The sequence below is a fragment of the Calonectris borealis genome, chromosome 21 (assembly GCF_964195595.1).
Source record: "Calonectris borealis chromosome 21, bCalBor7.hap1.2, whole genome shotgun sequence".
In the NCBI taxonomy this organism is placed as follows: domain Eukaryota; kingdom Metazoa; phylum Chordata; class Aves; order Procellariiformes; family Procellariidae; genus Calonectris; species Calonectris borealis.
This window is the reverse complement of record NC_134332.1, coordinates 10411959-10429377: the sequence shown is the minus strand read 5'-3', so window position 1 is coordinate 10429377 and position 17419 is coordinate 10411959. Positions and strand designations below refer to the sequence as shown.

General features: G+C 38.0%; 1 protein-coding gene across 1 annotated transcript in view; it reads right to left on the bottom strand.

The window, feature by feature from the left end:
* Positions 1-16766, bottom strand: part of DAB2IP (DAB2 interacting protein) — a 207630-nt gene extending 190864 nt beyond the window's left edge. The window contains exon 1 of the mRNA XM_075170781.1: positions 16236-16766. Coding sequence (XP_075026882.1) covers positions 16236-16293 — 58 coding nt within the window. The 5' untranslated portion in view covers positions 16294-16766. The remainder of the gene's footprint in view (positions 1-16235) is intronic.
* Positions 16767-17419: the final 653 nt, after the last annotated feature.

Genomic DNA, 17419 nt, shown 5'->3' with positions numbered 1-17419 from the left:
TCAATAGCTTTCAATCATTTGTGCTATTGGGGCTAACGAGGGCCAAGGATTAATGATGACAAAGTAGCCCAGGATGAGGTACCAGAAAAGCCTGGAAAGATGAAGATGGCCAAGAGGAAGGTGGCAGGCACCCAGATATCAGAACTTCTAGGTCTTGGTGTCTGACAAAAGCCTTTTTGACCTTCTTGACCAAAAATACTAAAACATATTACTGAAGAACAGAACTTCCCTCTACTGTCAGTTCTCTTCCCATCCCTAACATACATAAATGGAAAACACAAAATGAGACAATCTGTCTGATTCTTTCTTGGACTGTTACGGTATTGACAGAACGCTGGATGAAGCTCAAAACAAGTTTATTTTTCCTACCCTAAATTTAATTTAGACTTGAAATGTGATGGGAGGTCTTTCCTGTTAATTTGTAAATGTCTTCAAAAAAATGAATGACCTATTTGGACAGGTGACTTTGTAAAAAGTAAGGAAAAACCTGTTATCACAAAGCTCGAGACTTTAACAGATTTGTTAGATATTCCCTTAAGAAAACTGCTTCAGTCCTGAAGACTGGTCGCTCTTTCAAAGCCAGGTAGTTGGTTAGCCTTGCAGCTTGAAAACCTGGAGGGGTTTGCTCTTAACGCTGCAGGAGATGTTCACCTTTGTAGCATGACAGTGGGACAAACAGGCCAACAAGCTCTTAACCTGTTCTTTCTTTCTGAATCTTTTCATTCCACCCATAAAAAAGTGTTTTTCACTGCCCTGAAAATCTGGCTGTTGGAACACCCTCTTATTCCACATTTTCCACAGCTACAATGTTATTCAGCACTCTCGGGAGGAAAGTTACTGTCATCTTCCGATACCGGCAGTTCTTCTTCTGAGTGGGGGTAGGGGCTGGGGGTGGTGGGCTTTGCTTTTAGAGATAAAGCCATGTGGATAAAATTACAAGAAAATTGAGGAAACCATACGTACTAAGATATGACTCTTTCTGTAAGAATTTCTTTTTTAAGAATAGACTTGTTCGCTCTTACTCCCCCCCTGAATTCACCCACACAAACTGTATTAAAAGCACAAGCTTGCATATATTATCAGTGTTCTCCATTTCTTTTTAATCCTATTAATAATTATCACCATTTCTCCAATTAATACTATCAGGAAATTCTTCTGTGAAAATCTATAAACTACAGACATACCCAGCAGCCATTTCATATACTGCAGTCTGAAAAACATACTGTCCTAATCTAAACCACATCCTCTTTTTTCAGCGAAAGGTATTACACATTTAAAACATTACCTTCTTCAAATACTTCTTTCTCAAGACACCTATTTTCAAACCTTGACTTTATTCCAGAGATTCAGTTCTTCTACACTGTCCATAAACTATTTAATCTTAGTTCTATTAGACATGTGACTGCAGAATGAAGTTAAGTACAAGACTCATTTCAACTGACAATATTCTTTGCCTTCAGTTCTGTGCTACTTAATTAAAAATGACAATCTCAAAACAAGGGAGATTCTTGTCCTGCCTTGAAGCTGCTGAGGTCAGGATCAGAAGCTAAGGATGCTGTGTGGAACTTCTGCAACAAAGTCTGGAAATACACATTTTGGAATATTATGGTAGGCCGTCCCTCTTAGATTTCCTTATTATTTGGTATATAGGTATGTATCTCTAATATAGTGTATATTATGCACATAATATCTACAGATGTTTATTATCTGAAATACTAAGGAATCTCATCCTTAAACAAGACCTTTAAAATGTAACAGCTTTATATTCTACAGTGCACTTTAGGTTTAACCTACAGCCTTTACTGAAGTACCCATGGCTCTTCCAGCTTCACCCTCGGCCTGCTGAAGGCGTATGACGCAAAGTCATCACAGCAGTTTGCCAAGTGACAGTCCCCGGTCAGGAGATCACCAGAAAGAAGGGCCCTGAAGCCTAAACTAATCCTTATAAAGGAGGTAAAAATCTTCAGTTCATGGCTGAGGATCACTAACGTAGTTTTGTGGTTATTCTTCTATAGTTACTCCTGGCACAACACCCACACAGCGTTTATAGAGTTTAGATAGCAGCCTTCCACTTCTCACAATGCCAACCACAGAAAGGGCAGCCAGGCAAGTACAGAAGGCCAGCAGGTAGCACAGTGTAGGTTTTGGAATTAATTTTCAGCCTACAGTACAATGCAACGTATACTTTTGCAAATTACCAAGAAAAACATACAAAAACACTCAAGTTTTGACCAAGTTTGATTTAAATGTGGCAGTTAACTATTTTAAAGCATTAGCTCTAAGGAATTAAATGCTAAACTAATAAATTCAAAGAAATATCACCATTGTCTGATATTCTTTTAGCAGTACAAAACATGTTTTATTTTTTGTTCCTGGTAGTAGGAATAGCATTGCTTTAGACACTACAAAAGTCAAAGAGTAAGACATTGTAACTTTGTAAAGCAATGCTATCTAAAAAGACAAGTTTGGAGGAAAAAGACACAGAAAGATGAAATTAGCTGAATTTTCTCTGGGAAATAATTTATTCAGTAGAAAACCTGATTGTGATCATTCAAAAGCCCTTCTCATAATTGACATACATCTCTGGCTACATTTTTTCAAGGCTAAATTCCCAAGACTGAAGGAAAGAGAAGCTGTTCATTTTCAGTCCTTGTTCCAGTCACTACATACTGTTCACAGACGAGGTTAGGGATCCTGGGTCAGGGGAACTAAAGACAATCCACCCCAGAGCAAGTTAGCAGAGTCTCCTATGAGAAAAGAGCAGATGTGGTCTTAAATACCTTGAGAGAAAGAAGGACTTTCAAAATTTCCATGAGGAAGTTCAAAATCAAACCTACTTTTGCTGATTTTCACTTCCACAGCTGCTCTGCAAAAAGATTTCACATAGTCTGAAACAGAAACCAGGAATTCTCTGGTCTACTGTGCTTGTCACTAGACTGTCCTAGTTTCTCTGAAGTCCTTCTCTCTCCATAAATGCTTCTATTCTGTTTAAAACACTGGCTTCTATGCTTCATCTGACATTTTTTGTCTTGTCTTGATTTTGTCTTATCTTGATTTTATCTTGATTTTTAAAATTTTGATAGTCTACTGGCAAGCACCAGAAGCGATGACATCATAGCAGGAGGCGGCATCTATTCACAGGAGCTCAGAGCTAGCAAAAATACTCCCAAGAACACCAAAATAGTTCCTATTACATTTTGCTCTTTGGCAAAGGAATTTCAGATTATATAAAAGGCAATAGAAATAGCTAGCACAGATACATGCAAAGTACTTTAATGTTAATGGTAGTGCTTCATCACTCTGGTTCACGTCTGCAAACTGGAAATCTATATTCTGGGTAGGTCAGATTTATCTTAAGCTGAAGTTCACTAAAAATGTACTGATTTAGACTCCAGACACCAAGTGTGGCAGAGGGAGCCACATTCTCTGTGAATTAAGTGATATCGAACTGCTAGAGAAAGTCTGGCAACTAAGTCAGGCAAGAGAGTTCTGGTGGAGAAGAAGAGAAAAGAAATCTATGTGGACTCCTGAAATTAAGGTGTAAATGCGCAATAGTGTTGTTGCATTGTCAGAGTTGCCACTTTAGCAAGAAAGTACTCTTTCCTGTAGTGAAAATGACAATTCGTCGTCTTCAAGAAAACAAATACCCTGGTCTGCTGAAAAAAACAGCACTGAGATTTTCCAAATTCGTATGGACATGTCAGGTGGATAATGCTCTCCACAGCAAAATTACAGATGTCCTCCAGCAATTTTTTTTTTTTTTTTGAGGGGGCAGGGAGTGAAGAAAAGAAGAGCGAAGAAAAGGAAATGGGCAAGGAGGAAGACCGTGGAGCAAGAGGAATGGCTAAAGAGCTAACTAGGAACACAGAAGATCCAATGCAACTACAATACAATGATAAAAGCTTCCTGTGCATGACCCTGGGCAAGCCACTCTTAATTCAGCTCCCCTTTATTAGAACAGGATAATAGCAACACATTTAAGCTGGCATGAAGATATCTGGATTAGAGTGTGAAAAACATTTAAGCATTGCAGTATTGATGATCATACTAGCATATTAGCAACAGGCAGGCAAACAAAAAGTCCTTTGCAGCTACACAGGATCACATTAAAAGGAAATATCAACCAGTACTAAGTTGTGGAGAGCTTTGTTGAGGGATCTAGCAGTAACTCTCTACAGAAGGGTTGCGTGTTAAGTCCCTAAACAATAACTCTACCCATGCAAAAACGTGTATCACAGTTAGACCACTGAACCAGGTAACTACTGTGTTTGATGAAGGGGAAGTATAAAAAGCTTGTCCACCCTGAGCAAAAAATAAACACACTTTTACGATCGGCTGGTGTTTGATTTGAGTGTGCATATGTACACACCACTGAATCAAAAAGCTCTGATTCCACTGTCCCATGTACTATCGGTTATTGCTGATACGCAGTCGCTACTGCCAATGGCTAAAAAACCTTCTGCTATGTCTGGAATGGAAGTGATCTTCACCTCTGGAGTTTGAAGGTCAGAATTTTATTCCTGATGCTACTTCATTATAATCATGACGTCTGGCCCAATGACAGATTAAAAAAGGGCACCTGGGAAATCTACGATTGACATTATAATTCCACCAAAAAAGACCTAAGTGAGCATTTATTATTATTATCAGCAGCAATGAATGAGAAATAGTTTTTCTATCCCCAGAAATGCGATGATTACTGGAAAACCCCATTTGTACTGGTACATGCATGACCTTCCAAGGTTTTTTAACATACATAAAATGAGAGACACACACTTGGCTTGCACCAGGAACAATGAGACCTTAATCCGTATATCCTATATTCTAAGTAAGTACAGTGACCACCAGCCAATGCACTGTACTGGTGTTCCACCTCTGTGTGATTCAGGCATTCCTTCTTTGACTTGGAACAATTTTCCCAATTCAGGCTTCAGCAAAGTAAGTTTTTTTTCTCATCAAAAGAGTCACTTTTGATGATCTGGCATTTTGCCATAAAAATGACTAAGTGAAAAGATGTCTAATTGTTAATCTTTTTTTTTTTCAGTGAAACTGCAGACAGCAACAGCTCTTTTCTGTATTACAAGAACATTAGCTCAAAAGGCCTGAGTGTAAGAAAGCATACTAGATGTAAGATCTTCTCTTGTTTATTTAAAATTGATTCAATATGAAAAGTTTAGGTTAGATCAAGTATCAGTTACATAAACCCACTGTTTCTCTTAGAACACATATAAGCACATGCAACTTACACACTTACTATACAGTTACAATTAACATACCAACACAAAAGAGAAAGCTAAAAAACAGTTATTTGCCAAAAATAAATTACACTGAAGGCTTCAGCAAACGAAGTCTTAGAAATACACTTTGCACATTTCTCCTTGGAACAGACAACAGTAAATTGAATAATCTGACTCACCAGAAGGAAGGCTAAGATTTTGTAAAACATCAATATTTCATGTCCTCCCTTACCTAATTTTGCATTGTGTAGGTAGAAGTGTCTGATTGAAACGTAACCTTCAGAAAAAAAAATTGTAACTACATTTTAAAACAGTAACATCAAAAAGTTAAGTATGTGCTAACAGTAATGGGAGAGAGTGGTGGCCATCAATCCTGTGGGTGTCAGGCCTGTTGTTTTGAGGTTAAAGGAATGGCTACAGTTTTCTCTCTAGTGACTGAGTCTACACCAGCAGGTCATTAGTGAGCAGGATTTAATGGGCTCACAAACTACATCTTGTCTTCTTGAAGTGGAATGCACCACTTGACTGCAAATCCGGACTGCTGAAAAATAGCTGTTTCATCTGAGATACAGTCTGAAAAAGAGATTCCATAATCAGGAAAACAAGAGTTGAGAGAGTTCTCTTCATAAAGATGCAAACCGAAAAGTATATGCTGTCTTGAATTACAATTACACGTACACTGCAGAAAGTTTGTATTAAGACCTATTGTAAAACAATTTCTATACAAAAGAGCAGAAGACAATCATTGTTCCAACTCTGCTCATTTCTTCGGGCTCATTAAAGAAATTCTGAGACAAAACACAGTCTTTGATTTCAGGCATTGCTACAAGATAACTGTACGTTTCAAATGAGACATATTAATTCCTAACAAAACAAAACCTCTATGCAAGTAAAAAGTCAGTCCCTGAAATTCAGAAGTCCTTAACTGCTTACCTTTTTACGAGCAGGTCAAATTTTTGGAAGTAGTTTCTCAAAGCAACTCAGACATTCCATGTTAACTGTTGTGCTGCAATAAACAGCTGCAAAACTTGCTGATTTATTTCCCCATTTGGTGTGCATGCTGAACCCCAGAAGAAATCCCATGCAAGAAAAAAAATACAGGAAAAACAACCCCAAAACCCACAGGAGAAGCACCTCAGCCCTTGAGCAAAGCACAAAAAAGTTTAACAGGGAAATAGAAAGGAAATCCAGCGACAACTAAAAGTTTGGATAAGAAACAGGAAAAGCAAGCTCGCTCCCCTTGCCTGTAGTCCTGGCTAAAGGTGCCTCTCCAAGCAAAATTCACTGAGACTCCCAGCTCCTCGGAGCAGATGGTATTCACACATTATTCCCGAACAGCAGCATTCCCTAGCCCAATCAGGAGGCAGCACTCAAAAGCCAAGCGCTTCCCAGACTCTGTTACAGTTTTCAATAGCTATAGCACAAGATGAATGACTCAGAAAATGAATAAGCAGGGAAAATAAAACACGCCTCTCTCCTAGTCAGAGGCACAGGCAGTCAGTTCAGCAACCCTGAGTGTACTAAGCCTTGGTTTCAAGTTGAATGCACCTGCTTTTTTTCCCTAAATCCTAAATGCTGATTACATTTTCCATATCTTTAATTTGTGTGATCAACTTCATCTTGGGTTAGAAGTCACAATAAGAATTAAATCTTTGCTTTTTTTCCTTCAGTCTCAAAAACAACAAACATTTGTAAGAGTCAAAAAAAGGATGAACTGTATGTGTGCTCTGCCAGACAAAAAATTTCCAGATAACTCAGTGAAACTCCTCATGCCATGAATACATACATAAATATTTCTAAGATTAAGGCCTAACTTTACAGATCCTGTTGCAAATGATATGAAAAGAAGAAAGGTTAATTTCAAAACTGCTTCTCCTAAACAGACTAATATGTCCTCTGGTTTTGTCTAAAGTTTACCAGGAAACTTTAAATTACAGTAAAACAAATACATCTAAGAAGCAAAGGGATTAACAACAACTACCAACTTTCAGGTGAAGTACAACCATTACCCAAAACCTGGCCAAACAGAACCAGTAAACTACTTCCAACTGCTTTGCTTAGCTTATAGACCATTGCAACCGTCTCATCCGGAGAGCATTTTAAACACAACTCCTCAACTCAACGCCTGGCTTTTCCTGACAGCTGCGACTGAGTAGTAAAGGATGATCTGCTAAACAAAGCAAGTTACTCATGGAAGGAGAGTTGCACAGCACCAGCAGGTTTCTCCCTGGAATACAGTAGCGCATTCGTGAGCTTTCCAAAACATATTGAAATTCTCTTTAGTGGTATAACAGAAGAGACTGCAAGGAGGTAACACTGTGTTTAATGTTCCTATATCAGCTCTCACTGCAGTCTACATACAATGTTTTTATTGCTGCCACTCAGAAATGAACTCTGGGTTAGCTGAAAACACACTGCAGTCAGGCAAGTGGAATCAGTTAAATCAGTAAAACTATTTGGGGTGAGAAGCATTCTCCCGGGTCCCCCTGGACATTTTCAGATCTTTGTCTGTGGCTGTAAATTGATCCTTTGCATTCCTGTCTGACACATGAACTGTGAAAAACTCTTCAGGGATATTCTCTCTGCCATGAGTAATGCTCTAATAGCATTTCTGCAAAATAGAAGACCAGTTGCAGAGACAATAAAATATTGTGAACTCTGGTCTAACTTTTACTATTATTATTTTAAGTCAATTTTTTTTGTCTTCATTCTGGAACAAATAAGAGAACTCTATTAGCATCTTACCTTCCTACTTTCAAAACACCAAGCATCAGGATTTCTCCAGCTTGGATTAACATTCAGAGGCATCGATTTGCTACAGAAGCCATGCCATGCCCACCCAACGGTTAAGCAAACAAACCCACACATACAGCTACAGGACAAAGAACAATGGCTTGTGTTATTACATCTGCCACAGCTGCCTACCAACTTCCCAACTACATCGAGAGAAGTATTTAAAGGTGTAAAACAAAACTAGAAGCATCTCTAGATCGGTAAGAAAACAAACATTTCTTGAAACTTCATTTTGGCAGACATTTTCCGATCACTGCATTAAGCTCTACAGCAGCCAAAATCATTGACTACTGACTCACTTAGCAAGGCATCTGCTAGGCCTCCGAGCCCATATCCGCAGTAGCAATGCTTTGCAATTAAATCTTTTACATGTGCTAGTCCCTTGGAGATGCTCAGAGAGGAAGCACATCTAAATGTAAACATTATTACCATAATGCTCTAACTGACATGATAATCACATGTATGCACTGAGAAGCCTCCTGGGCAAACATCCTGATCAGACATAATAAAGAATATTACAGTGAAGTGGCTAAAGGTAAGCAGCTATATATTCTTTATACCCCTCGTGTACAGTACATTTGTTAGGCATGGATGTAAAGCATCAGCGTCAATCTTTCTGGGCATCACCAGAAGAAGAGGCTGCTGTCCAACATCCTAGTAGTTACATGTATGTGATCACAGCAACCCTTGACTGAAGGTCTCAGAAAAGCTCACTTGAACTGTCAAAATGTGGGTCTCAGCTCTCAATAAAGACTGACAATTTCTTCTGTGGCTTCTCCAGTTTCTGTTATCTACTACCAGAACCTTATGAATTTAAAAGCTTCTGACCTATAAATACCTTGGTACATGAGATGTATGCTTTTAATTCCTCATCATCTCTACTCCCATGAAATCCCTTGTCCCCTATTTGCCAAATCAGATACATGAACAAAACATTAAAAACCTCTTGTCTTCACTATCCCTGCAACATCATTCTGAGGCATTTTCCTATGTAGCATTCTCACACAGCTGATACACCTCACTAATATTAACAACTACTTTTAGATACCAGGTCCTGATTGGACAGATTTCAGTAATCACAAAAGAAAGATTAATAAAGTACACTCTTCCATTCCATTTAATTATACTGAATTCACCTCTTCAATAGTAGGCTCTTGCTGTATGAAGTTCTGAAAGAGACTTGTAGCGGTGTTGTATTTTAGAGACAGAACTGGGAGGTTCCCCCACAATGCTGTGCTCTCAAATTGCTCTTTTTTAAAAGCAAAATAAAAGAGGCCTTGAACATGCTTGACTATGAAAGGACCCTTTTCTTTATTACCAAAGAACGGAGACACTACTTTGACTGTTTCCAGTACCTCCAAGTATGGATGGTTACTTTCGATTCATCCAATGTTCCTTCACGATTTCATATAGATGGCTCTCCCTTATCGCATGCTCATAATCTGGTGGGGTGCTTGTCTATTGATTGGCTCTACCTTCTTCTACGGATTTCAGTAGGGAGAGAAAGGAAGAGACTGCATGCAACGGTTGTTCAGAATTCAGTTACAAACTTGGAAATTGTGGAATGCATTCAACAAATCATTATATAGTAATCTTAATCCTTGATCTCCGACTCCCCTGGAGCTTTCTGCCTTTTTGTTACTATTGGACACTTTATTAAAGCTATATTGGATCTTTCTGTTTTGCCACTTAGTGTAAATTATAATGAAGTTACCAGATAGTGCTTGTATCTATTTTTACATCTTTCTCTTTCTTGCCAGAAAGTTTTGGTGACAATAGAGAAACCCAATTACACCTGCCCACCTACTTTAAACTCTGTGACATTTGCTCTACCTGCCACACGGTCACTGACAGTTCAGGCATATTATTTATGATCACTACACATACCTGGATCATTTCTTTGGAGTAAGTCCAATACTGATCATATAACTTGTAGGAACCTCAGAAAATAATGTGGAACAGTGGCCTAATGTTACTTGTGGGGCGAATCTGTCACTATTTCAGACATTCGTCAATAAATAATGCTCTCGGGTAGGATATTTTATTTGATTTTGTCACCAGTATTTCTTATGTGCAGATATCCCACTTTGGTTTTGCCCACCAAGATTTAGAACTTTTTTCCCAGAAAAATTTATTAGCTGCTTCAGACTTACCTTTCAGTACAACACATCCTTCCTATGAATTATAGCTAGTACCTGAATACAGTGTAGGTAAAATGAAGAAAACTACAGCAAAATATAAAGAAAAGGGTTGCTACCCACAATATGCCTACCACTTTTATGCACAATTCATCAGGAATTCAGTCTGCATTTATCTTCTCTAGGTATTACACTGTCATTTGTCTTTTTTGATTTTTCCTACCATCAAGCACATGTTTCTTTACCTCTCTTTTGTCAGAAGCCATAAGACAGACATGGTGTAAGAACTATAACGAAGAAAAGAATGAAGCATAACTGTCTTGCCATTCTATAGTCCTCTGCTAGCTCAGCCTTGAAAACCGAAATTCACTAAGAAAAAGTATGATTTTTAAAAACTGCTCAAAAGAGAGACCTCACTTTGCTAATGGAATATCATGAAATAACATGAAAACTGTTAAATAATCCGGTTACTCACAGATGTCTAGGATAAATATTACTAGTAATAATATACACTTCATTTCTTTAAGGTATTTAACCCAAAGAGTTCTTTGCAAGCAATATAAACGTTGGCTGAGGTAAGCAGAGAAAGAACAAATAATTTTTTAAGGAACTATGCCACAGGACAGCACTATTTAATGACCTAATGACAGTTTAATATGTTTAATTGCCAACCTACTCATTACCATTTTTCTTCAATCCTGTAGGCAATAATGGGAAACAAACTTTTAAAAACTGCTACCACCAAAACTCATTACTTTCCGACATTCACTCTATACAGAAACCAAGTTTTCAGACTTAATAGGGCAGGACAGTAACATGGATAAGAAATGCCAAAGTTCACCTAAGTTTTTGTACAGTTTTTGCACGATGACTGCTCCTAGACAAAACTCCTCATTTTCTCTTACATAAGGAAAAGGATCAGTGCTCTGCCTCTCAAAGATCGCAGCAAGCTGTTTGCAATTTGTGCAAGCCTACAAAAAAAGCACCAATACACAGTGACCCATGCCCGTTAGAAAGACAGCAAAAATGAACTAATTTTAATGTTGTCCAAAAATGTATAGTGTGCCATATTAAGACTGTATTATAATTATTTTCTACTGGTTCTCTGTATTACTCCATATCTTCTTCAGACCTCATATTTTCTCTACATTTAGTGTGTTTATGACTGACAACTCTATCAACCTAATTTGACTATTTAAAAGATAATAAAAAGTAAAAAAAAGTTTACTATGAAGTTATTCCGTATAAACTTCAAGCAAGCTAGTCTTTTCTTCTGTACTCTCCTCTTTCCATGTCTTACGCACCTTTTCAGTACACCACATCTAAATCAAACCTTGCTTTCTAGTCTAATCACACAGCATCCTTATTTTCTTTCTTTACTTTCTCAGATTACTTTCTCAAATGTTCAGTAATATTAACTTTGCTTCCTCGGATTGCATGCCAGAATGGCCACACCTATAAGAAATACTTAACATTTAATTTCCAGGCAATGTACAATATTAAACCACAAAACATACCTCTATTAAAATAGATTCCTGACCAAATTTCCACACACTTGGTGAAGTCAGATCAGGGGAAGGTTTGCTCCAGAACAAGTTAACTTAGTTACAATGTTATTCTTTACAAAAAAGTAAATAACTTACTCTTATAAATACTCAGTTGTTGGTAGATGAGGGCGAGTTTACCTTTCAAAACATAACTGCATGGCATCTTCAGTACTACTATGATTTAGAAGCCAGGGGCTTCAGAGTACTGCACTGAAAATTAGTGTTGTCATCCTATTTTCCTTCTTTTTCTCATTACTACATGCCTAAAATGTAATTCTGAAAAAGAAATGCCAAATCAGCTCCCCTATTACCTGCCTCTGCCTCACTGTTCAGCAATAGAATTTCCTCTTGCATGGGGAATTCCTGGTTCACAGCCTTTTCTGTGGAACTTTCAAAAAGACACTTCAAAAGATTTTGCTATTTTTCATTTTATTTTTAGTCTAAACTTTGTTGTCTCTGAAATCATCATATTATCTTTAAAAGAAAATAATATAAAGTTAAGAATACATATATATTGTCCACACAGTGAAAGTAAATGTCAAGTCCAGGAAACTAAAGAGCCTAAAGTGCTGATGAGCCTTTGGCTCTGTCTGCTGAGATGCTGGATGAGATGCCCCAAACTACATCATCTGCCAAATCCAGCTCAGTAGCAATGTTCACGGCCTTTTCCTGTTCCAAGGCAGATCTACCCTATCTTTCTGAACAAAACACCTCGGCCTTCACCTGCAGCAGCCATAATTTGTTGGTCTTGGGTTCCTGTACAACTCTGCTAACAAACTTCATATCTAACCTACAAAAAATTCTGTTTTCCCAGTCCTTGCTTCTATTTTCCTCTCCACCAAGTGCAATTTTTAATGCACATCAAGGTATCACTGAGACTAGGATTTTATTACTGCCCTAGAACGTTGCTTGAAGACTCTAAATTACCAAGAGCAGACAAAGTTCAAGCCTGGCTGTCATCCATGTAATTCACCTGGTTGAATGTGTCTGTCAGAGACTGAAAAAAAAAATGCTATAATTATTGTATTATTAAAGCATGGTTTAATTTAATTTCTTTGTGGTACAAAATCTGCATCTGTGATTCACACTTACTGTATAGGGAATATGATTCCACTAAAATCAGTAGTTGGGATTTGGTCTACAAGGTTGTTCAAAAGGTCCACTAAAAATACTGGGCCCTTAAAAGATTAACAACTAATTCACAAAGAAATATTGTCAGGAGACACAAAATAATAAACTCAGAGGTGGTACCAGTGTTCACTATAGCTATATAAACTGTGATCTAAGCAATTAGAACACACAATGAATGCACAATTCATAGGTATTTTGTACTCAAGAGTTTGTACACAAAAACAACATCTTATAAATCTTCACTGGCTTGCAAAAAGCTGCTGAGTTGTCTTTTATTCTTTAGCTGCAAGTGGCTATAGTACAAAAGAGAAATCTGTAGCTCTGATATGTCATCCCTCTGAAATGGGTAATTTAGGGTTATGGTTTCAGAATCAGCACATTCTTCAGCACTTTTCTTCCAAGAAAATTTTTTCATGAAAAGAATCAAGCAAAACCATGCCAGCACATTAAAAAGAACATCAAAAAGTCAGAACTGTGTGCCATCATAAAATGACAATAATCTTTCTTTATATTCCTGCATTTCAGAGAATGAAAAGAAAATATCGGGGGTGGGGGGGAGGAGAAAGGGGGTGCTTTAATGATTTTTAAAATCCTTACAAGAACCTGTAGGTTTATGCGAGCCTTTATCCTAGGCACACATGGAGAAAAGTTACAGAACTTCCGTCTCCTTTCACAAACGTCAAAAAGGATAGCAACCTATCAAGCTTGTGTTCAGTAGTGCAAGCACTGCAGCTCAATGAAGAATCATAGAGAAAAATAACCATTTCACCCACAGGTTATGATTTTATTCCAGGGTCTGTTACGTCAAGGCAACTAACAGTTTAAATCTCATTTCAGGCCCCCACATAAATGAGTGGTCCTTCTCTGTTCCAGTTACAAGCAATAAGTAATCTATGAGGTATCTCCATGAAGAGCTGGCAACCTAATTTGATTAGGAAAAAAAGCTGTCCTGAGAAATGAGACACACAGCTTCTCAGTCTTGAATATTCCCCTAATGTCCTTCTAGCTGATTTCATACATCTCTGTAAGCAAATGAAAGGGCTGCAGGAGGCAAGGAGAGCAGCTCTAAAGTATACTATTGCCACATATTCTTCAGAACAGCTTTTACAATCATTAATGATCTATTGATTGGGTTGGCAATAAGCAACTAAGAATGAACTGACACTGAATTTTAAGGTAGATAGTTAACCAATACCTATCAGGTAGATCAAAAGTTAAATAACAGTTTTCATTCTGCTAGCAGAAAAAGGAATTTGATTTGACATTCTTGAAGGTAAAAAGGCACTTCTACAGTAAGCACAGAAGTTTCAAGTTATGGTCATTTCCCAAGGCATTAATATTTGTCACAAGAGCGATACAGTAAGATAAACACAATAGTTATCAGTGTGTTCCTAGCAGTTCACTAGCTGTTTGATAATAAAAGGGACAAAGGGGCTGCTTCAAGAATGGCAGCTACAAGGAAACATTCTCAAAGGGGAAATTCTTTAACAGCACTCTGCTGGCATATTTTTGGGAACTTTCTATTTACTGAATTAATGCAAAATAATGCACGGTATATCATAATAATAGATTAATCCCTCAGTCCTGCGCATTGCTCCTGCAGCTCCAGCAGCATAACACTTAAGCAATTGACCTTCTGATCAAGAAATGGTTCAACCCATTTGTTCTACAATGGGATAGTTTAAATCAAAGTAATTAAAAAACTCTAAAAGGAAAACGGGGATTTACGTAGCTAGGAAGGGGAACCAGTGAAGGTTCTTCCAGGATATTTGGTACCATGAGTGCTTACTTATCTCTCATTTCCCAGTTTATGAACATTTCCAGTGTCTGCCTGCTTATTCAAATATTTTGTAGGAAAACAAGTTTCTACACAGCGTGACAAATATACTTTACACGTCCGTAAGGAGAAGAATGAGAAACCTGTGTATCTTAAAATATGCATTCTAAATTTAGTGAGCCGTTTTAACATATTTGAGAAACCAAAGTTAAACTTATATTTTCCACAGAATCAAGACATTCTCTTTGTGACTCCTGAAGTCCAGATTCTAATGTTGGGACAGACAAGAATACTTGCTTATATGTTTGTTAACATCAGCCCAAACTATGCATGCACTTCTCTGACAATCCTAAAACTTCCTGCTGTAAAGAAGAAAATAAGATTTAATTTTATGTCCTAGTGGTCTAAGAGGAGGTATAAGACATGTGAGGCAGATGCTGTTTTTCTAGAGAGAAATTAATATAATTATATGAAAGAGAATAGAAAAATGAAATTAGAAGTGTGATCCTCCCCTCTTAATCTTTTCATGTAAATATTATCATTTGAAACAACACTGAAATCTGTCCTTCATTATTTTATAAATTCAACTTCAGCATGGCATAGAGCCCAAAGTAAAGCAGTGCTGCCCACTTACATCTGCCCAGTCAACTGTTCACATAGTTTAAATGTTACTTCATTCCCTTAACCACATTCCTTCCACACAGTTTTAGGTTCACTGTGATATTAACACTGCAGTTATGTCGTACTTGAAGCTCTAGGTTACCAGCAGAGAATATGCTGTGGGAAATACATAACTAGTTCTTGAACAATATATATGTAGGAAGTGGAATACTTTGCGGATTTCAAACTGTATCCAGAGTAGTACCAAATACCTATTAAAGAGCTGAGAATCAATTTATTCTAAAAATCACCATCTTAAATTGTTTTCATAAACGTAAACAATTTGTTGTCCTCAATGCAGCCAATTCACTCTACTAACAGAGAAATAAGACTTGCAATTGCAAACAACTTTTTACCCCTATTTATGCTTTTTTGTATGCCTTCCAATAGACTAGATACCAGAACATTAGCATGTGGAATGCTATAAATCCAGGGAATAGCTGCAGTTTTAACCATGGATTTTAATTCCAGGGTGAATTTATGTGGTTCCTAGCTAAATATATCCTTCTAAGTAAATTACTCATGCAACTGCCTGTAGGAAAGCTTTCTGCAGATAAAGAAACTGTTTCCAAATGCTATGTTTGACAGCACATACGGCATAAAGTTACATTCTTTTCTCACTGGCAAAAAAGACCCCCAAACTGAATAATATAGAATGCATAGGTTCCTCTCCTCTCTGCAAAGACTGTCCAGGAGATAGGTTAATTCTGCCTGATTACTGCTCCTTGCAATACACTGTATGTATCAGTCTACTATATGTTTAGCTCCAAACCCTGCAAACAGAGTGATTTCTAAGATAATGTGAAGCACATTACCACATTCATTTCTACTTATCCATGCAGAAGACAGTAAAAACACATGCCTAACCCTGCGCCTTTAGTAGGATGTGTAACTCAGACACTCCTTCACTATCCTTTTTTTTCCTCTCTTTTCTATGTTTTCTACTTCTTACCATTGGAGTTGTCCTGGTCCAAAGGATTATCTGGTTCCATTACTTCAAATAAAAGCATCCAACATGCAGTTCTCCATGCAGCAGAGGCATAAAAACACAGCAGTTGCCTAAGCTGATTCACCTGATTTATGAATTAGTGCTGCATCCATAAGAGGCTGTGTTTCTTCTTTTGTATTACATCTGGCTCCTTTTCCAACTAGATGGCTGGGTATTACAGCATGCAGGCCTTTTTCCAGCATCCTCTTAATGCATTATATTTAAAGTAGCAGCAACCTTTTTCTCCCATCCCCCAGACTAAGTTACAGCAGTAACTAGGCTGAGCTGGCAGAGAGCGGAGCTCATTCAGAACAGGACCTGCAAGCGTTCTCCGATTCGTGTTGCTGCATAAAGAGAATGATTGATACAATAAAAAGTAAGTGGGGTTTGACACAGTACGGTATGCACTGCAGAAAATCGCACCAAAACCAGCAAAGGTCTTGAGGGTTTGGGGAATGCCTCGTTGAAGCCACCAGTACGCACCCCCTCACACACAAACACAAATTATGTCCTATTCCCTCCTCCTCCTCCCCCCCGCTACAATCTTTTATAACCCTGGATTTCCTCCAGCAATAGTCTGTTCCTTTACTCAGTTTATAATAAACTCTGCCATTCCCTTGTGTCCCTAGGGCTGTCTTGGAAAGGAAAGAGGCTGTTTGCAGAATGAATAGACCAGCCGGTGCCTAACGGGGAGGCAACTCAAGGACTCCGCACTGGGCAGTTGTAACTTGCTGCAGCAACAGCCTTCTGCTGGAGACCTTGTCCTACATTCACCTCCTTTGCCAAGCCAGGAGCTGCTGCTAAGTTGGCATTTTAAAAAGCCTTCTGCAAATGAGCTGGAGGGGCAAGCACCAGCTTTGCTACACTCACATGGTAAATTATATCAGAGTCTGCAACTGCAGACTCTCTCAACAGAGACAATTATTAGCTGACAGTTAGATCACAGTATTAGAAGTCAGGTCACCTTCATTTTGCTACTGGGTCTGCCACTAACTCCCTGAGACCTCACATAATTCATAACTCTTCTTTGTGCCTCAATTTTCTATGATACTGACATGGAAATATGTCTTATCTCACAGGAATACAGCTGAAACTTCCCAGCTTTACATGCTTTGAACTTCTTGGATAAATGCTATGGTACAAGGACT